Here is a 21,605-nt window from a genome sequence, read left to right as displayed (position 1 = left end):
GCGTTGAGAAACCGAAGGAGAAAATCAAAATCGCGTTTGGATGACAAATTCCCATTATGCCGGATGACAAATAAATTTCATGTGGCAAAATCTGGACCACTCATTTAATAGAAATGAGTGGCTGATATTGCATCTCATTTCTCATTTATCCTAAAAAATCTCATTTGATCACCACCCTGGAGCAGGAAATTACAATAGGAATTCAATTATCGTTGTTAAGATTCACAATTTATAGTAACTTAAACTGATTTCCAATTCGAAACACATAAAAAACATCTAGCAGCATAATTTTCATGAAACTGCTTCAACCTCTTCCTCACATGAACACGCAAAAATGGTGCAGCAGGCTCGCGGCCTTGTAGCGGACCCCGTTGGCGATCTGGTCGGCGTGAACCGAGATGATGTCGATCATGAAGCCTTGCTTGTGACGCGCCACTCCCGCACTCGAAAGCATCATCGAGATCCTCCCCCTGCTCAAGTTCCCCTCCTTGAACCTCGGCCACTTGGTCCAGAACGTGAACCTTTTCTTGCTCTCCACTCTAAAAGTAATTGTCTCCACTTCAAACCTGATGAAGAATTGGTCGTTCTCGTCTTCGTTGATGCTAGGGTTTGTTTCGTAAATTTCCAGATTTTCGACGTTAAAAGCGAAAGTGGCGCAGTAGTCGTCGGCGTAGCAGATATCCATGGAGGATTTTGGTGTTGGATTGTGATATCAATGGCGAGTTAATGAAGAATGACAGAGCTTTGATAATAGGTTAGGGAGAAGTAATGCTGGTATTTATAGAAGGAAAATCGGTTTGTTAAGGGTTTGAACTAAAATAGGAATTATTTCTATTGCCTTTTGCTACACAAGCTTGAGCTAATTTGGGAATAAAAATTTAGTGGCCCGCTGCCATCAATCCAATTATGAAATTGTGATTAAATCATTGCGTCTGACTGTCAGGCACCGCAAGTCTCTCGACGAGTGGCTCTACCCACTAGCAACGAAAAATTACCATGTCTGCCCCCTCCGTTTCCCTCCGGTGTCGCCCCGAACAACGAAAAAAATAGTCATATTCGTACTAAATCAAGCTAATACTATATATTCCGCCCCCTCCGTTTCCGGATCCTAGATCCGCCAATTGACTGAGTTACTCACTGGAGCGACTGAGTTGGGAAATTTGAAGTGGTTTAGGGTTGCTACTGCTTACTAGTGATTATCACTGAGAAGAGAGTCGTCCCCGAGAGAAATTAAGAAAGAGGGAGAAGAGAGTCGTCCCCGTCTCCATAAAATTGGGCAAGAAGCAATAAAGTTGGTCGGTCATTTAAATTTCCCGAATAAATTGCACTCTCAATTAGTAGCAGTAGCAATCGAACTGGAGCTCTTTCCTTCTTCTGCAACGCCAATAAACTCTTCATCCACGATGGACGGAAATCTGCCGAAAATTGTTTATTTCCTTTGGTATAACTTTTAATTGTGATAAAAGATTTAGGAACGGCGAAGAAGAACAGAGTATAGTAAATTTTTATTTCTGTAGAGGGACAATTGCAGTAGAAATTTAGGCATAAACTTTGAAGAGGAAGAAGAAGATGAATTGCAGCAGAAATTTAGGCGTAAACTTTGAAGAGGAAGAAGAAGATGAGCAGAGGAGAGAGATAATTTCATGAAAAGAAGTGGTGACGTGGAAGGGGGGCGCTCATCTATCCCTCACCACTAGTCCCTCAGCATATCAATTCTTCGATTATAGGTTACTTATCAGGGGATGTGCTTAAAAAGCAATATACTTCCAAACTCGTGCGACCACATAGCACGTAACATGCAATATTGTAATCACAATATACAATATACATTTATGAAGTTGTAGATGGATTTTTGTAGATTGCATTTTAGTTATAGACAGAGTACACTTTTTATTATTGAGTTTTGCAGTTTAACATAGAATGTTTAATTTGCATTATATATATAGACGAATTGCATTTGTATATAGTTTATTTTGCATTGTAGACAATTTATGTCTAAAATGCAAAACTCAACAATAAAATATGCAATTTGTTTATAACTAAAATGCAATCTGTGTAAATCCATTTACAACTTCCACAAATGTATATTCCATATTTGTGTTTACAATGTTGCATGTTACAGTGTAATGTGGCAGCATGAGGTTGGAAGTATATTGTGACTCTAATTAAGGATACGCATTAGTGCTCCCCTGTATCAGTTAACAATCGGTGCATCAAATGGATAAAAAGTCATTTTACTTTTTTTTTTATTAGGCATTTTACAATGCACATTGGACATTGCATAGTCCAAAACTTCTTTAATTAATTCTTTTAATCCTATCTTTAAACTTCTTAGCTCGGCTTCTAGTGACGAGTTCAACGAGAACTTTGACTGACTTTTGAATTGACTATTCATGAGTTGTATCATCTCATCTTCGATGCTTTCTCTTAATTAAATTCAACCCACCACCATTGCTATAACCAACATCTATTAGCTCTCTAAGTCTCTAACACGACCGAGGTTGTCCACTTGTTTGACATTAATAGACTTGTGAGGGTGTCCCAAATCTATGAATATCCACTCATTTAGCAACTGGTCAATGTTTGTTGTCCTTGGATGGATTGATGACTACGATGATAAGATGGTTGTTGAAACCAAGAATATTTATGGCCATTAGCATTAGGTTGATTGAACCAAGGCCAAGGGAATATCCGCCATTCATGATTTCTTTCTTATGCCTTGTTACACCAATGGCCGATTCTTATTGTCGACACAGTTTCACCATGGTCTTTGATTCACGTAAAATCTTATCAGTGTGAGAGTCAAATCCTAATCTCCAGCAGTTGTTTCATAAAATACTTAAGAGCATCCGCAGCGGTCAAGAGGACGGTGCTCGTCCGTCCGCTGATGGAGCTTGTCCGTCCGTACCGCTGAGCAGCACACATGGCGACGCCTAATTCGCCAACGGCATAGCCGTTGGCTTTTAAAAAAAAAAAAAATTTAAAAATGCGAAATTAATTGATAAAAATGATTTTAAATAAAAAAAAATATTTTCCCACTTCTCAAAAAAAATATATCCGTTTTCTTCCCACTTTTAATTTATTTTTCAATTTTTTTTTTCCCTATTTTTATATTTTCTAGGATTTTAATTATGTATTTTTATTATTTAGTATTTTAATTATGTAATTTTTATTTTTTAGGATTTTAATTATGTAATTTTTATTTTTAATGCATTTTTATAATATAGAAATGTTTTTAATAATTGAAGTATTTAAATTGAATAATAGAATGGTAGGACCCTTGAGCTTGTCCTTAGCTAAGAGCACAGATGTGGGTGTTGTGCTCTTAGCTAAGGACAAGGAGTAAAAGTGGATCCGGGCCACGAATAGAAATTCACTTACACCTACTCAATCAAATAATTAAGTTCAAACATGTATGAACTGCATTAATATTTGGTTCCATAAAAATAATATTTTTTCTTTATGATCTATCCTACAAAACTTGTTACACTTTAATTTTAGGCAAGTTTTTCTCTATTAAGAGGTGGCCTATATTTTTCTCCACTTGAAATATTACAATTATATTTTTTTTACTTTCATTGACTGAAATAAAAAAAAGCAGGACTCTTACATGTGGAAGGAGGAGGATAACATGACAATACTTTTTAAAAAAATAATAAAAAATGGTAATTTTAAAGGAAGAAGTCTAGTCTATATTTTAGTGTAAAAATATGGAAAAAAAAATACTAGAGTATTTCGTTGTTGAATAGCAATAGCTCATGGAAAATGTAAGGAAAAGTCTGCGTCAACAAGCAGATTATAATATATACTCCTACATATATGGAGACTCACAGTTTATATCGCAATTGAACGATATCGATGGAATCCTCAAGCCCTAACACTTCAACCTCAAAGAGCAGCCTTATCTCTCATGAAGAAGACGCACACATATTATCATTCCGCCGAAGAAACAAGTTCCTAATCCTCTCACTACTCTTCTTAATCATCTTATTAACACTATCCTTATCCGCCTTAATCATCCACCTCATGCGTCTGCGCCCTAACTATTCCTCCCCTCACAACCAGCCTCACATCAATCAAGCGATGAGTGCATTTTGCTCCGCCAATTCCGACGCTCCGGCGTGTTTTCGCGCCGTTCAGCCCCTCATCCGCCACAAATTAGTCTCAGATCCGAATCAGATCTTCGGTCTCTCTCTCCAAGCAGCAGCCGAAGATCTCCGGCGCTTGATCGGTTCAATTGCGTTCAGCAACTGCTCCGAATGGCTGCGCGATGCGCTGGACCAGATCCGGCGCCCGCTGGCCGTGATCGAGGCCGATCCGTTCGTGCAGACGAGGACCGCCGAGCAGAGGGCGGAGATGATGAAGCGGATTGCGGCGGCGGAGGAGGATGTGGACACGTGTTTGGATGATTTGGGGAAAATTGGAGAGGTGGCGGACCTGGTGAAGGTGAAGGTGTACTTGAACGGCGCCGGGGATTTTCTGATCGACTACGCGAGGGCGGTGCGGGGATTGCTGATTTTGGAGGCGTATAACGATGATTGGTGGAGGACGATAATTATGAATGATTATGTGTTTTTGAGTGTGTTCCAGTGGGTTTTTGTTGTTGGATTGTTTTGCGCTCTATTTAGAATTAAGCCTCGCCCTAAATTTTGATGGTTTATTTTGAAACGTATTATGCATTTCATTTTAGTATGAGAAGAATGTACTTCGAATTGATCTCTCTATTATTATTTGTTACTCCCTCCATTTTACTATATGAGGCATAACTTTTGGAAAATGACTCGACTATGAAGAAACTTCCTAAAATAGTAAAATGACTCAATTATAGTAAAACGGAAGGAGTCTTATTAAAGGTTAGGTATAATTTTATTATTAATTCAAGTGATTTTTTCTTTAAAAAATAATTTCATTTTCATATTATTAATATTATATTGTACTATCACATATCACATATTCTATTTCAGTATTATCTTATCTAATGAATTAAATGTTACCTATATTATTAGAGGGAACATCTTTTTTGGTCCACGAACTTTGCCAAAGTATCATTTTAGGTCCGTGAACTTTGAAAATATCATTTCAGGTCCATCAACTATGGGTTAATATCATTTGAAGTACTTTTTTACTATTTTCAAATTTTTCTAAACAAAAATACCCTTGATACCTTAAAGGGTATATATTTTTAATAAACTTATCCTATACTCAATATTTTTTTATAAATATCTTTGCTATATATTTTTGATGAATTTCCTAAATATAATTTGACCTTCAATATTATCACTTAATTTTGTGACATGCAAGAAAAGATCCTTAATTAAATTTTTTATTATTAGAGAAAAGTTCTTTATTCAATTTTAAAATTCTTTAATATAAAAAATTAAAGAAGCAATTTTACTTGCATGTCACATAATTAAGTGCTAATATTGAAGGTCAAATTATATTTAGAAAATTAAAATCAAAAATATATTGTAAAGATATTTATAAAAAATATGGGTATATGATAAGTTTATTAAAAATATATACCCTTTAAGGTATCGAGGGTATTTTCGTCCAGAAAAATTTGGAAATAGTAAAAAAGTACTTCAAATGATATTAACCCATAGTTGATGGACCTGAAATGATATTTTCTAAGTTCACGGACCATCCAAAGTTCGTGGACTAAAAAAGATGTTCCCTCGTGTTATTATGTCTTAGCCTCTTCAATTTGAATTTCTGAAAATGACTTTGAAATATGTCTAGTATAAAATTGATGTATTTTCAATGTTAGTTGTGCTTAATTATTCTGAAATGTTTTCCGACTCATTTTGTAGTATTTAATATTTTATCCATCTATTAAAAATAATTTTATTGGTGGAAAACTTGAATTTTAATACTAAGTTAGTAAATTACCGAGAGAGAACTAGATAAAATGGATAAAGTATAGTAATAAAATGGATATGAGAGGAAAAATGTGGATAAAAAAGAGAAAAGATGAATATGAGTATAGTAATAATAAAAGAAAATTTGATACATTGCTTTGTAAAAGAAGAGAGTATGAGCTACTACTACTCCCTGTATTCCATAGATGTCAAATTTTTCTTTTTAATTCTCTCACTTAATTACAAAACTAAGGGCCGAATCCATAATTACTTCAAAGTAAATGGTCTTTCCGTAAATATTAAAAGTTGTAACCTATATAAATCTAAAATTCATTCTTCGTTGTAGAAGTATTTAGTGAAGTTTCCTATTGGTTAATTATAGCTTGAACAAGTTAAACATATATCAAAGCAAAGCAGGGTTGGTATGAAATTTAAGAAAATCATGTTTAGTAGATTAAACGAAGATAAAATAGAATATGTATAGTAGCGTTTAACACAATGAATGAAATATACTAGAGCAATGTACGTCCAGTTTGATATATACACACAATTAACATAAAAATAATTGGATAAACTCAATTCGCAACAATTATGGATAAAGAAGCCCAATTGAAAAAAGGGCCGAAACCCTATAATTTAAGATAATGGGGAAAAAAAAGTTGGATAAATATATAATCCTCGATATTTTGTGATCGCTCCATTTGCCAAAACCCTAGACCCCAAAGCTCGGCGAAATGTCAGCTGCCGCCGCCCGCCCCCTCGTCACCGTGCAGTCGTTGGAGAGCGACATGGCCACCGACGCCAACTCCCTTCCCCTCCCCGACGTCATGAAGGCGGCGATCCGGCCGGATATCGTCACCTTCGTCCACGGCCAGATCTCGAAGAACGCCCGCCAGCCCTACGCCGTCTCCAAGCGCGCCGGCCACCAGACCTCCGCCGAATCCTGGGGAACCGGCCGCGCCGTCTCGCGTATCCCCCGCGTCGCCGGCGGCGGAACGCACCGCGCCGGCCAGGGAGCCTTCGGCAACATGTGCCGCGGCGGCCGCATGTTCGCGCCGACCAAGATCTGGCGCCGCTGGCACCGGCAGGTCAACGTCACGCAGAAGCGCCACGCCGTCGTGTCGGCGATCGCCGCGTCCGCAGTTCCGTCGCTCGTGTTGGCTCGCGGCCACAAAATTGAGGAGGTTCCGGAGCTGCCGCTGGTCGTCTCCGACGCCGCCGAGGCTGTGGAGAAGACCAGCGCCGCGCTGAAGGTTTTGAAGCAGATCGGAGCTCATCCAGATGCGGAAAAGGCCAAGGATAGCCAGGCAATTAGGGCTGGAAAGGGCAAAGCTCGTAACCGCAGATACGTTTCCAGAAAAGGTCCGCTTGTTGTGTACGGAAACGAAGGGGCAAAACTCGTCAAAGCTTTCAGAAACATTCCCGGAGTTGAGATTGCTCACGTTTCTCGCCTCAATTTACTGAAATTGGCACCAGGAGGACACATCGGAAGGTTTATCATCTGGACTAAGTCTGCGTTCCAGCAGCTCGATGCTATTTACGGAACCTTTGACAAGGTTTGTGAGAAGAAGAACGGATATGTTCTTCCGAGGGCGAAGATGATCAATGCTGATCTAGCTAGGATCATCAATTCCGATGAGGTTCAGTCTGTAGTGGCACCAATCAAGGAGGAGGTAAAGAGGGCGCCACTGAAGAAGAATCCTCTGAAAAATTTGGGCGTAATGCTCAAGCTGAACCCTTACGCCAAGGCTGCTAAGAGGATGGCACTTTTGGCTGAGGCGCAGAGGGTTAAGGCCAAACAGGATATGATTGACAAGAAGCGGAAACCGATCACTAAGGTAAATCCAATTCTGTGTTTCCATAATTTATATCATAATATTAAATATTTCATCCAGAAACTTGCTATGCTTTTGTCAGTTTTTCAATGAAGCATGATTCTGATCATTTCCTTGCTATATCATCTTTATGCTACATTCTGTTTTGCTATATGCTATTATTTCTGTTTGCCTTCATTTGTTTTAGATATAGCATATTGTTTCTGGTTCTGGGAGTTGGAGATGTGTGTTACAGTTTAGGCGTGTTATCAATTTGATATCACCTTTATTACTTTGTCAAGTATCATTTCTGTTTGCCTTGTTTTAGCGTTAGCATATTGTAGCTTGGTTTGGAGATGTGTTTCAGCTTAGGTTTGTTGTCAGTTTGATATTCACCTTGAAGGAAATATTAGTACTCCATTTGTTTGCTACTTATTTCTGCCTACGTTATTCATTTGTAGTTGTTGTAGTAAATTGTGTCTGGGTCATGCATATTGTAGTAAATTGTAGGAGATGTTTTTCAGCTTATGCTTGATAATATGACATGTAGGTTCCTCTCGTGAATTTTATCACTACATCCGACATCTGAATTTGGTTGCTTGTGGTTTAAGATTGTGATTTCTGTACTAAGTCAGCCTCTATACTCTTCCGTTTTTAGTACTAATTTTCAGAGGCTTTATTGTTTCTAATTGAATGTTTTCTTCAGTGATTGCTTAGTTCTTGTTTGTAGAAGTATAAATCTGAGATCCGGGGTTTATTATTATGGCCCCTTTCTGATTTTGTTGATCATTCTTCTTGCACAAGTTAATCATATTTTAAGCAAAGCATCCTTGATGCAACCTGCCCAGTAACTTACTGTTGTATCTTACTCATTCGGTCATTTGTCTCTTGCAGGAGGAAGCTTCGGCGATCAACTCAGCTTCCAAATCCTGGTACAAGACCATGATATCAGACAGTGACTACACCGAATTCGAGAACTTCACAAAGTGGTTGGGTGCATCTCAGTAATCGAAATATTAATTTCAGTCTGTTATAGTCTTTATGTTAATCTTGAACTCAGTTACTTTCGGGCCCTTGCTGGACATGAATTTGATTGTGTGGGATAAGGATGACTTCTGTAGTAATTGTTCTAGCTCAAGTTCAGTTCTTTATTCCCTTTTTAGTTTGAAAAATTTTGGTTTACATTATTTCAAGTATTTTTACCTTATTACTTACTATCGTGTGATTACTATTATTTGCATCCTTTTATCCTGAATTTTACTAATATTATTATTGCATTCTACTATTGAATTGAATTTTTATGATTTGATAGAGAACTTTAATGTCTGTATTTGTATTAATTTTTATACATACGAATTCAATAATTCATTTTGTAGTAAGATATACAACTATTATACGGAAATAATAATATCCCCTTCGCCTCACAAAAGATTACATTCTTTTCTTTTTAGTTTGTCGATGTCATATTTTCTTTTTTGAAAAAAAATTTCTTTCAAAATAGAGATTTAGATTATAATTTAGAATTTTTTCAAAAATAATTAAATTATTACTAAAAATGAAATGAAATGAATAACATGCTAGAATTAACCTAGAAAAATACCATCCAAACACAATTCTACATAGATGAAAGTTGAATACTATACTCAACTACAACGAATTATAAGTGAAATTAAAATTGTGCAGTGATCATTCGAAATTGAAAATTGGAATATGAGAAAGAGGTTATAAAATTTGAAGTTAGCTCTAGGAACTAAGCCTCCTGTTCTCGGTCTCGGCTACTCAAAGACTTGCAGTCGCAAAACACCGCCTGCGATAGCGACTTACGAAACCGACGAATACGAGAGCTGGCGCTCACTGGCAAGCATGAGCTGCTGACGGCGGCAACCCGAAGAGAGAGGAATTGGATGAACTGAATGAGAGAGAGAAAGAGAGCGCGGGGATGGAGCAGTTGGCGTCGCATGCCGGTGACCGTCCAAGGCAGGCCGAGGCGCTGTCGTTGGCGAAGGCGTCACAATTTTGGGATTCTCTTATTTTTTAAAAAATTTATAATTCTAATTTAAATCTCTAATCCGGTCAAAATTAATTAAACAACTGTGATTGTTACTTTTAAACGGTGCTACTCCAAAAGAACTAAATCCGGTTCATTTTCGAATATATTGGACAGGATAATTCAAAATGTAAAGACCAAAATTATAAAATTAAGGACTACAAAACAACATTTCAAGCTCCCCCTTCTTACATAAATTGATTTGCACTTTGTCAACGTAAATTCAATTTGAGACAACAAAGTTGATTATGAGATAGATAAAAATTAGAGTAAAGACCAAAACTGGTTCTATATACAGTGATGGACGCTAAAATTTTTACTTTGGGAGGGTCCACTTCTAAGATATTTTTTAAATGTCGGTGTTGCCAAAAGTTTCGACATTATAAAGATGTGAAGAAGATGACTAATGAGATAAAAATAATTAAATGATATGAAAACTAGAGAAATTAGATAAAGTATATGACAAAAATAAAAAAATGAACATATGTTCAAAATCAATTTACTCTTAAATATATTTCAAATTTCGTTTAATAGTAAAAATGAATTGAAACTCCATATAGGGACTAAAATAGAAAAGAGAAACCTAAGGAGGGAGTATGAGATAACAATAAATTTTAAAAAAAAATAAAAAATGGTAATTTTCGAGGAAGAAGTCTGGTCTATATTTTAGTGTAAAAATTTGAAAATAAATAGTTTTTGAATAACTCATGGAAAGTGAAAAGAGGAAGAAGTCTGCGTCAACAACAATATTAATGTATACATATATGGATAATATCGCAGTTGATCGACATCGATGGAATCCTCAAGCCCAAACACTTCAAATTCAAAGAGCAGCCTCATCTCTCATGAAGAAGACGCAAACATATTATCATTCCGCCGAAGAAACAAGATCCTAATCCTTTCACTACTCTTCCTAATCATCTTATTAACACTAACCTTATCCTTCTTATTCATCCGCTTCGTGCGCCCTAACGATTCCTCGCCTCATGATAACCCTCGCATCAATCAAGCGCTGAGAGCATTTTGCTACGCCAATTCCGACGCTCCGCCGTGTTATGGCGCCGTTCAGCCCCTCATCCGCCACAAACTAGTCTCAGACCCGAATCAGATCTTCGGTCTCTCTCTCCAAGCAGCAGCAGTCGATCTCCGGCGCTTGATCGGTTCAATTGCGCACAGCAACTGCTCCCAATCGCTGCGCGATGCGCTGGACCAGATCCGGCGCCCTCTGGCCGCGATCGAGGCCGATCCGTTCGTGCAGACGAGGACCGACGAGCAGAGGGCGGAGATGATGAAGCGGATCGCGGCGGCGGAGGAGGATGTGGACACGTGTTTGGATGATTTGGGAAAAATTGGAGCGGCGGCGGAGCTGGTGAAGGTGAAGGTGTACTTGAACGGCGCCGGAGATTTTCTGATCGACTACGCGAGGGCGGTGCGGATGGCCGCGCGATTGCAGATGTTGGAGGCGTATAACGATGATCGGTGGAGGAGGATAATCATGACTGATTATGTGTTTCTGGGTGTATGCCAATGGGTTTTTGTTGTTGGATTGTTTTGCGCTTTCTTTAGTATTAAGCCTCGTCCTTAATTTTGACTAATTTCAATTTTGAAATGTGAATTTGTATTAGTATGTGAATTTTAATTGTTCTCTTCAAATTATTGGAAATTAAGCAGGGAGAGTGTATATATATCATATATGTAATCATGTTGTCAAGAATGTAATCTAAATCATATACTCCTATTTGTGATTATACTAATTTTATTTTTTATGAAAGTTTTATTCTTAAATACTTGGTGTATGTAACAATCTATTTTTAGCTTGTAGTATCTATTATATCAAGATTATATTGTAGCATTTCGAAATTAACTATCTCATCTACTTTATTATAACTAATTTAATCTTAAAAAAATTTAACTTAATTTAATATACATTATAATTATCTCACTGTTATTTTACCTATCAAAATGAATGCCAATTGCCAACTATGTACTGACTACTGATAGTTTACCTAGTCTCTGCTTGCATGGGATTTCGAGACCTTCGCCTCTCCCATTTCCATTTATGTTGTGTCAAAGTGACACTGATAAACACTTTGATTGAAAGATACTTTCTTCCCCATTGAATGCTGATAAACACTTTGATTGAAAGATACTTTCTTCCCCATTGAATGCTGATAAACACTTTGATTGAAAGATACTTTCTTCCCCATTGAATGATCTTCATTTGTGTTGACATGTGTTTTAAAAAGAGCAATGATAAACAATCAAATTTTGTACAACCAAAATAAAGTTATATTAATAATTTGATGTATTAGTTATATATTAAAATTATAAATATAGTAAGTGGATAAGTTAAAAAGACTTATTAGCCTTTAACCTCATTTTTTATATTTATATTTGAATTTTCTTTCTATTATTTTTAAAATTTGAATTAAAGTAGGCACTAGTTACATATATAATTCTAAAAAAATAAAAAAATTATAAAAAATCATAAATATATAACCACAATATTATGCACTTTCCATGTACTATATATGTATCTAATATTTTAATTAAATTCATAAATAAATCTATTTTTTTGTCAAATAAATAAAAATTTAGTTGTACAAAATTTGGTCACATAGATTTATTGTTTAAAATACTCCCTCGGCCCCATAAAGATTGTCTCATTTTTTCATTTTCGTCCGTCCCACAAAGTTTGTCCCATTTCACTTTTACCATTTTTGGTAGTGGACCTCATATTCCACCAACTCATTCCTATTCACATTTTATTATAAAACTAATACTTTAAAAGTAGGACTCACACCCCACCAACTTTTTCAACTCCCTTTTCATTACATTTCTTAAAACCCGTACTGGGTCAAAATGGAACTATCTTTATGGAGGTGAGGATCCGGTGCTGTGGTTAAAACCACAACACCCCATACTGTGCCATAAAACACATAAATTCACTAATGAAACGACATCAATCATTTAATATTCAATTCATCCTACCACCCATACCCCCACTACACCCCTTACCCCTACCCCACGTTTTCTATTAATTCATTTACATTACATTTTGTTTGGAATATATACTTAAAGGTGTGTACTACTAAATTCTTTAATTCTTTATTAAGATTTCTTTATTTTACATTATGTTAAATATAATTTATTTTTGTCTTTATCTTTTTAATTATAAGTCATTTTGATATTTAATTTAGATTTTGTTATTAAAAATATAAAAGATATTCCTTAAAAAATATTAAAAGAAAACAAAAAAGTGTATGTAGTGGTTTAACAGAAATTTACTTCTTTTCCTTAATATTTTACTTACTTTTAAATCAAATGCATGTTATTGAAACTCAATCAATAAATAGTCAATTTACAAAAAGAATTAATAAATATGAAATATTAGTGTAACTAAATATATCTAAAAATATTATAATTATAAAAAGAATTCTCAATAGAATTTGTTACCTAAAAAATAAATGAATTAAAAGAAATAGTTCATCCCAAGTTTCCTGCCAAATTATTAAAAGAATAATGTTAACTGTTAAGTGGAGATTAAAAAAATTGTTTATCAACTTACGGTGAGAGATTAATAGAAAACGTGGGGTAGGGGTAGGGGGTGTAGTGTTGGAATGGGGGTGGGGGGTGGGGGGTGGGGGTGGTAGGATGAATTGAATATTAAATGATCGATGTTGTTTCATTAGTGAATTTATGCGTTTTATGGCACAACATGGGGTGCTGTGGTTTTAACCACAACACGACGGGGGGAGTATAAAAAAGTAAATCGAAAAAATTAATAGTATCTTACTTTTATACTTTCGTCATCTTTAAAAATTATTTCCTTCGTTTCTTATAAATACAACTCTTTTCTTTTTAGTCCGTTTTTTAAAAAGAGCAACTTTCAAGCTTTCTATTTTTAGAAATCTTTACATCCTTATATATCAATTTATTTACCACTTATACCACTATAATTAACAACTTATACCACTACAATTAACAACTTTAAGTGAGCCTCATAATCCACTAATATTAATTCCATTACTTTTTTTTCTTTCTCTCTTACTTTACCAAATTTTTTTCCTCTCTTTTACTTTACCAATTTTTTTTTCTCTCTTACTTTACCAATTTTTCTCTTTCTCTCTCTCACACACTTTGCCAAATTTTGTATTAAAACCCGTGTCATTTCAAATGTCCCTATTTTTAAAAAACAGAGGGAGTAAATAATTTTTGAAACAATACGAATTTTAATACATAATTAGTAAAGTAAAGAAAGAAAAAGTGATTGGATTGTTGTTAATAGAGAATGAGACCCACCTCATTAGAGTGAAACTTTTATTTAAATAGGATTGGTCTAATTTTAAAGAACCTCTTATAATAGTAAATACAGGCTATTATTAAGCTTCAAAGGAAATATAATATTATTGGTTATATATAGTGTATTAATAAAATGCAAACTCTATATTGTTATTTATAGACATTTTCTAAAGATACAGAAAATAATTTTGAATTTGTACAATCTTTAGAATTTGCATTTGATTAATCTAATTGATTATATAAAGAAATGTGACTTAAATGACTTAATAGTATTTGCGATTTATTTGTCACTTATAATAAAAAAGAAAGATTTATTTGTCACTTATAATAAGGGCATCCACAATGGGACGGACTATACGATACCCTAAGCTCCGCCCTATGCACCGCCACATCAGCATTTTATCCTCCGCCTCTTCCACCTGCAATGAGGCGGATTATAGCCCGCCCTAAGCATTTTACTTATTATTTGAATATTTAAACACTACAAAAATTCATTAATCCTATTTTTTATGTTTGCAAATATATCAATTAGTAAGAATAAAAATATAAAAACACCACAAATTAAAGACATGTCCTATTGTCAGTATTTATTTATTTTTTATTTTTTTTATGCTCACAAATATGGAAATCGTCGGAATTCATTATTGAATTTAGAGAGAAATTGAGACGGGGAAGAGAGTAAAGTGAAATGTGTGAAATGAAGTAAAAAAATTGGTGATATATATAGAAGAAAATATAAAAAGAAAAAAGAAAAATGTGGCCATAGTCCGTCCCCCCTGCAATGGGGCGGACTATAGGCCGGACTATGCAAAAATGTGTGCATAGTCCGCGGACTAAGGAATGGGCTTAGAGCGGGTTGCTGCAATGGAGGACTAAGGGGCGGACGATGCATCGTCCGTCGCATCGTCTGCCCCATTATGGATGCTCTAAAAAAGAAAAAATAATAAAAAATACTCCTATGAAATAGTCCAACCAAACACGGCCCACGTCAAAATTAATGAAAAAATATTATTTTAATTAAAAACCAATAATGCATTGAAGGCAGCCATTCTTGACAATCAAATGATACCTTGTGACACGAAATTGCCTCAAGTCTTCCAATCTAATTATTGTATACGTACCATTAATTAATGGTGTGGGTGCCACATCCACTCCGACAGTTGACTTAAAGCTAGCCAAACAAACTTTCCACACGATTTACCAAAAATTCTTTATCCATTTTTAAATCCTTAAATAACCAAAAAAAAAAAAAAAAAATTATCCCCACAAACATGACCGATGAAACAAGCCTGAGCATCTCCACGCAAGAAACCCCTCTTCTCCAAAACAATCCATCACGTGAAGATTCACAACCACACCCCAAAATCAAGAACCTCAAACCCAAAATCTTCTTCCTTTTACGCATCCTTGTCGTCCTCATCCTCGCCATCCTCATCCTCTACTTCATCTATAGCAAGAACCCGAAAAGGCCCTCACCCCTCAGCCCCTACGAATCGGGCCTCTCCGATTTCTACTGCCACCTCACTCCCCACCCCAAACTATGCCGCCGCTCCATGTCCTCCGTCACCAACGCCACGGCCCTCCAGCCCGGCCCGTCCCTCCTCTTCGCGACATCCCTTCAACTCGTCATCACCCAGCTCAACCACACCACAGTTTCAATATCCAGAACCCTCAACGCTTCTCGGGCCGGGCCGGGCCTGTCCACGTGTCAGACTCTGATACGAGACTCGCTGAGCCGGCTCAATGGATCATCGGCAGGGCTTGAATATTTCGCTTACGTGGAGTTCAACGAATTGATCGAGGATGAAGCTGTCCAAGGCGTGATCGAGAGTAACAGTGATGACTGTTTATTGGCGTTGCGTGGGATTGAGGGAGTGGAGGAAGTGAAATTGGGAGTGGAGGAAGGAAGGAAGCTGTGGGACAACTTCATCTCGCTTTTCCATAACAGAGTGGATGTGATTAATGATTTTTACACTCGTTTTATTTATGAAGAAGATGAGGGATATAATTATGTTTTCAGTTACTTTTTTGGTTATAATAGGTTCTACTGGTATGGCATTGATTATGTGTTTTTGGTATGTTTGTACAGCGTGATGTACTTGTTCACAGCGTTGCTCTACTTCTTGTTCTGGCAATAGCTTCAAGTCTTGGCTTTTGAGGTGGGAAGAAATAGTACTTATATACTCCATTTTCTTGTTAATGTTCATGTCCATTTTTTTTAAAGGAGCTTAATTTCATACTAAGATGCTGATAAGTGATTAGTGCCTATATAATATGGAGAATACAACTAATTAATCTCGGAAGTGAGCTCCTGATTCCCATCCATTCGTAAAGATCCATTTTTGGTGTCTGGTTATAGTAAATTTTTTAATTAATTACTATCCACAGGCGGGCACAAACTAGAGAAAATACTCTTTGACTTCGTCAACGCATACACATATGCCTAAATATGCATAGGAAAATTAAATTAAATATTTTTTCAAAAAAAATTAATAATTAAGATGATTATTTCATTTTAAACATGGTTATTAAAGAGTAACTTTTTTAGAATTACATAATGTTACCGTTACTATGCTATATAATTAAAAGTAAAAAACTGTTGGTCAAAGAAAGATTACAATCACACATTGTGATTGGTTAGGAACATTGTGAATTGGGTTGGTGCCGAGAACACTAGCAAATTTTTCTAAGGTTGCCTAATAGGAATAACATAATGTACCACACAAAGATTATGCAAAATGAAGGAAGGCAATGTATGAGCTGACAGTTGCATTAAAAGAGGAGCAAATGCAGCAGACAAAGTCAACTAAAATCCTTATATATATCGTGATAATTAGTTATAGTCAATCCATTCTAACTAAAATAATATCACTAACTTAATCTTAAATGGAGTAATATCTTTTACTATTATTTTATTTAGGAAACTGAATGCCACTATAGAGAATACATGAACTTCAAACAATGGAGACCAATCAAATTGATAGCCATAAAACTCCTTTTGGTATAATTTAAATGAATGTAATTGCGTTCAAATTATCCTGAATAAAAAGCAGTTAGCCATTCTTGAACGCGCGTGTCCAATGTATCCAATGTTTCATTAAGTCTACTAAATTACTACTCCTAATTAATTTGTGTATTTACTGGTGTGCTACATCGCCTAAACACATTTCACACGTTTTACCAACAAATTCTTTTTGCATTTATACTTTTATTGACGACATAAATACCCAAACAAACCACCCAAATAAGCTAAAAACAAGACACATTATTCCCACAAACATGACTCAAGAAACAACCTTGAGCATCTCCACACAAGAAACACCCCTTCTCCAAAACAATCCATCACATTCACAACCCCCAAAATCAAGAACCTCAAACCCAAAATCCTCTTCCTTCTACGCATCCTCGTCGTCCTCATCCTCGCCATCCTCATCCTCTACTACATCTACAACAAGAACCGGAAAAAACCCGAACGGCCCAGCCCTTACGCTTCGGGCCTCTCCGATTTCTACTGCCATCTCACTCCCCACCCCAAACTATGCCGCCACTCCATGTCCGCCACGGCCCACCAGCTCGGCCCGACCCTCCTCTTAGCCACGTCCCTTCAACTCCTCATCACCCAGCTCAACCACACCGCCGCTTCCCTAGCCGAGCCCGGGCTCTCCACGTGCCAAACTCTGATAGGCGGCTCATTGAGTCGCCTCAATGCGTCGTTCGGATCTATATGGCTCGAGCGTCTAGCCATCAGTGATGAAGTTGAAAGTGTGATCAAGAATAGTAGTAGCAATTGTTTATTGGCGTTGAGGGAGATTGATGGAGTGGAGGAAGTGAGAATGGGAGTGGAGAAAGGAAGGAAGCTCTTGGTTAATTACATCTCGCTTTTCAACAAGAGGCAGCTTGTTTTTGATGATTTTTATTCTAGTTTTAATTATTTGGATGATGAGGGTTATAATTATATTTATAGTTATTTTTTCAGTTTAAGTAGGAATCACTTGTATGGTCTTGATTATGGGTTTTTGGTTTGTTTGTATAGTGTGATGTACTTGTTCATTGTGTTGTTATACTTCTTGTTCTGGCAATAGCAATTCATGTCAGCTTCAAGTCTGGCTTTTGAATCAAGAAATGGGGTGGGGAGAAATATATTTTCCTTGTTAACGTTAGTTTATATAAGAACATTTTATTTGTTTTTCGAATATTAACGGTGCAGTCTCGCATATAGTTCATGGATACCTTAATTTTACTACTTGAATTCTGACATAAAGGAAAATGTGATCGTTTCTTTAATAATAATGACAAAAGCACTCTTCATAGTCCACTAAAATCTTATAGTACTACTACTACTACTACTACTTTTAACCTTTACTTAAATTTTTAATATTTTTCTCGAATTCTTTTTTTAATAATGTCAATCCACGCCAACCCTGGCAACTATTCTTTGACCATTCCACTCCAAGAAACTTCTGGGTAGAGTCTCTCACTCGATATATTTTCTTATTTCATTAAATATTTTTCAAAAGAATTAAAATATGATAAATGTAGCTATTTAACAAAAAGAAGTTTGCCTCTATGTGGACAGTTGGAAATTAGATATGTGGTCGTGACTCGTGCATGTAAAGAAAGGTTATTTCTATCTGAAATTAAGGGGATGCTAAAATAGCTCAATAACTTTTGTTTATAAACTGATTTTGATAATTTGTTCATTTTTCATTGGAAAAACTATTTTTAAAATTTTAAATTTCGTGTATTTACTTTGGATGATAGATATGAGAAGTCAAGAGAGAGTTATAATCTAACTACTTTTGGACTTTTGGAGTGTATATAATTTTTTGATAGATTGTTTGATTTGCAATTTTATAATTACATGAATACAGTTTGAGTCTGAGATCATTTTAAGAACTCATCAAAAATTGTGATTTGTTAAATAAACATATTTAAGATTAATATGAAAATATTTTTCTTGACCTAACATGCAAAGTAAACTGACCTTGGGGTTATGGTAGAGTAGATAAAGGACCCAGTCAACCCACTATCTCATTTATACACGTACTTGTAGAAAATAACAAAGTGGATAGGCCAGTAGCAAAAGCCAAAATTTTCAATGATCGGAGTCCACACTGCAATACTTTCACTTTTATGCATCCCTAATTAAGTGGTTATGAGGAAATTGGTTGACGTTGACCAACTTTACAAATCTCAATCAGTCACTCAATCAAATCTAGTACTCCCTCCGTTGTTCCATAGTAGTTGAGACATTTCTTTTCGGCACGGAGATTAAAAAAAAGTTGTGTTAGACGAGTTAAGTAAATGAAGAATAGAGTAGGAAATGAAAAAAGTAGAGAGATGTAGAGAGAATAAAATAAGAGAGAGTAAAGTAGGTGAGAAGAAATGTTTTGACTTTTACCAAAAAATGAAATGACTCTACTATTATGGAACGTACCAAAATATCAAAATGACTCTATTACTATAGAACGGACTACGGAGGGTGTAGTTAGTAGTACTACTACTTTTACTTCCTCTATGTCTAAATTAAATTGAGTTATATTTTTTTTAATATCTTAAATTGAGTATTTTTTATAAAAAAATAAAATTTTTAATCACTATTATTGTATTTCATAACATATTTTACCATCTATTTATCTTTCGTACTTTATTCCTCTTTTCTATTTTCTAAACAATTTCTTAATCTTTATGTTCAATAGTTTTAACTCAATTTCAGAAATAGAGGAAGAGGGTCGATAGATAAAATTGTGCCAATTTCAGAAAAATACCACATTGACCCACGTCTATGAGTAGGCCTGAAAATTTAATCCGTAGGTTTTGGGTATTCCCGACCCAGTCCCAATACCCGACGGGTTTTGGGTACCCGAAACCCGAAATTATGGGTTCGGGTAAGGGTTTGGGTAGTTAATGTTAGGATTTTTCGGATTTAGGGTACCCGACTAATACCCGATTAATTATGTATTTGTAGATCTCATGCCCGATCGTCCGAGATCGAGCTCGGGCGTCGTCGGGCATCCATTGCAAATGTCGGGCACGCCCGAGGACAACCGAACATTCGGCCGCGACCGATCTCTTGCCCGATCCATCGGGCGTGAGATCGGGCGCCCATTGCAACAAAACGCCTGAGCCCGATCTTTTAAAAAAAATTATAAAAAAATTGATTTTTAATTATAAAAACCGATTTTTAATTCTAAAAAATCAATTTTTAAATTAAAAAATCATTTTTTAACTTGAAATAAAAAAACTATAATTTCACAACGATCCATATTAAAAGACGGATCCGTGAATTAGTGAAAGAATATATTTTGTAGAATATAATCCTTCACACTATATGAGCAAGTTTTGCATTACTTGAGTAAACCTTTTATAGATAGGTTTTCAACTCCAACTTTCATTGTGATTTCGATGTGGGACAAATGGTAGTTTTATAGATAGGTTTTCAACTCCAAATTTCTTTGTGATTTCGATGTGGGACAATTAGTTTTACACTTAAAAGAGAGTTTTTTGTTGCTTTACGTAAAAATTTGTTTGATTACAATACATAATCTATGTTTAGCCTAATGGTAAATGTATCTTGTAAAACTATAGAGGTTGTGTGTTCAAGCCCCAAACTCAACATATTCTTTTTACTTCGACCTTTATACTTTTTCCATTTTATTCGATTAATGTAAGTGTTTTATTTAAATTTATTGTGTTCTATAATAGTGTATTTATATTTTTCTATTTTTTATTTGATTAAAATTAAATATGAAATTTATAAATTCTTTTTTTTTAAAATTAAGTAATGCATAATTTTCATTTAATTTAGTATTTAATTTTTCTATTTATAATATGTGAAAATAAAAATAACATTGAAATTGAAATGAAAAATGGATAAGAGATAGAGCATCCACTAGGGCTCCACCATTGCAGAAAGATAGGACATGCTGATGTGGCAACCACTAGGGCTCTCACTAGGCCTCCCACTAGGGCATCCATTGTGGATGCTCTTAGTTTACTAGTTGGATTATGTTTGGTTCATGTTACATTCGTGTTATCTTTACATTCGTGTTCGGTTCATGTTATATTATTTATGTTCTTACTTGTTATCTTTTGAAAATATATAGTTAATTAGTTATGCTTTCTCCATTTTATTTAAATGTTCATTTAATGTCTTAAAAAATTATTTTAATCTCTTTTATGTTTCAAATTGCAAAAAAAAATTTATTTTAAAATTAAGTAGTATCTATTTGTCTAATGTCTATTTTATATAATATAGAATTACAGTCAATAAATAGTATAAATATTGTGTTATTTTTAACAATTTCTATTCTCATCACAATTTAATTTATATAAAAGAATAAATTTTAAATATAACAATTTCGGGTTTATGGGTACCCGAAACTGGGTTCGGGTACCCGCATCGGATATTAGGATACCCTAATTCACATACGAGTCGGATATTAGATATGTCCAGTTTCGGGTACCCGCATCGGATATTAGGATACCCTAATTCACATACGAGTCGGATATTAGATATGATATTTTTGAGATTTCGGGTTCGAGTACCCGAATTTTTGGGTTCGGGTACCGTTACACTCCTAT

At 35.3% G+C, this 21,605-nt stretch overlaps 2 protein-coding genes across 2 annotated transcripts; both read left to right on the top strand.

The window, feature by feature from the left end:
• The first annotated feature begins 6,545 nt into the window (after positions 1-6,545).
• LOC125213678 (60S ribosomal protein L4-like) lies at positions 6,546-8,886 on the top strand. The gene is made up of 2 exons (XM_048114348.1): positions 6,546-7,696; positions 8,567-8,886. The coding sequence occupies exons 1-2, from the start codon at positions 6,593-6,595 to the stop codon at positions 8,678-8,680; spliced, it is 1,218 nt and encodes a 405-aa protein (XP_047970305.1). The 5' UTR covers positions 6,546-6,592; the 3' UTR covers positions 8,681-8,886.
• A 1,626-nt stretch (positions 8,887-10,512) lies between these two features.
• On the top strand, positions 10,513-11,304 carry LOC125209701. The gene has a single exon (XM_048109287.1). It carries the CDS (start codon positions 10,513-10,515, stop codon positions 11,302-11,304), a length of 792 nt encoding a protein of 263 aa, XP_047965244.1.
• Positions 11,305-21,605: the final 10,301 nt, after the last annotated feature.

Source organism: Salvia hispanica, chromosome 3, assembly GCF_023119035.1.
Source record: "Salvia hispanica cultivar TCC Black 2014 chromosome 3, UniMelb_Shisp_WGS_1.0, whole genome shotgun sequence".
In the NCBI taxonomy this organism is placed as follows: domain Eukaryota; kingdom Viridiplantae; phylum Streptophyta; class Magnoliopsida; order Lamiales; family Lamiaceae; genus Salvia; species Salvia hispanica.
Note: the sequence above shows the minus strand (reverse complement) of the source record. Positions and strands in the feature narration are given on the sequence as shown.

What these genes read in the sequence shown, in the direction of transcription:
- LOC125209701 (XM_048109287.1), top strand. Translation starts at nt 10,513, where the DNA reads ATGGAATCCTCAAGCCCAAACACTTCAAATTCAAAGAGCAGCCTCATC.
- LOC125213678 (XM_048114348.1), top strand. Translation starts at nt 6,593, where the DNA reads ATGTCAGCTGCCGCCGCCCGCCCCCTCGTCACCGTGCAGTCGTTGGAG. An exon ending in AGCGGAAACCGATCACTAAG is followed by an intron (nt 7,697 to 8,566) that starts GTAAATCCAATT and finishes TGTCTCTTGCAG; the next exon opens with GAGGAAGCTTCGGCGATCAA.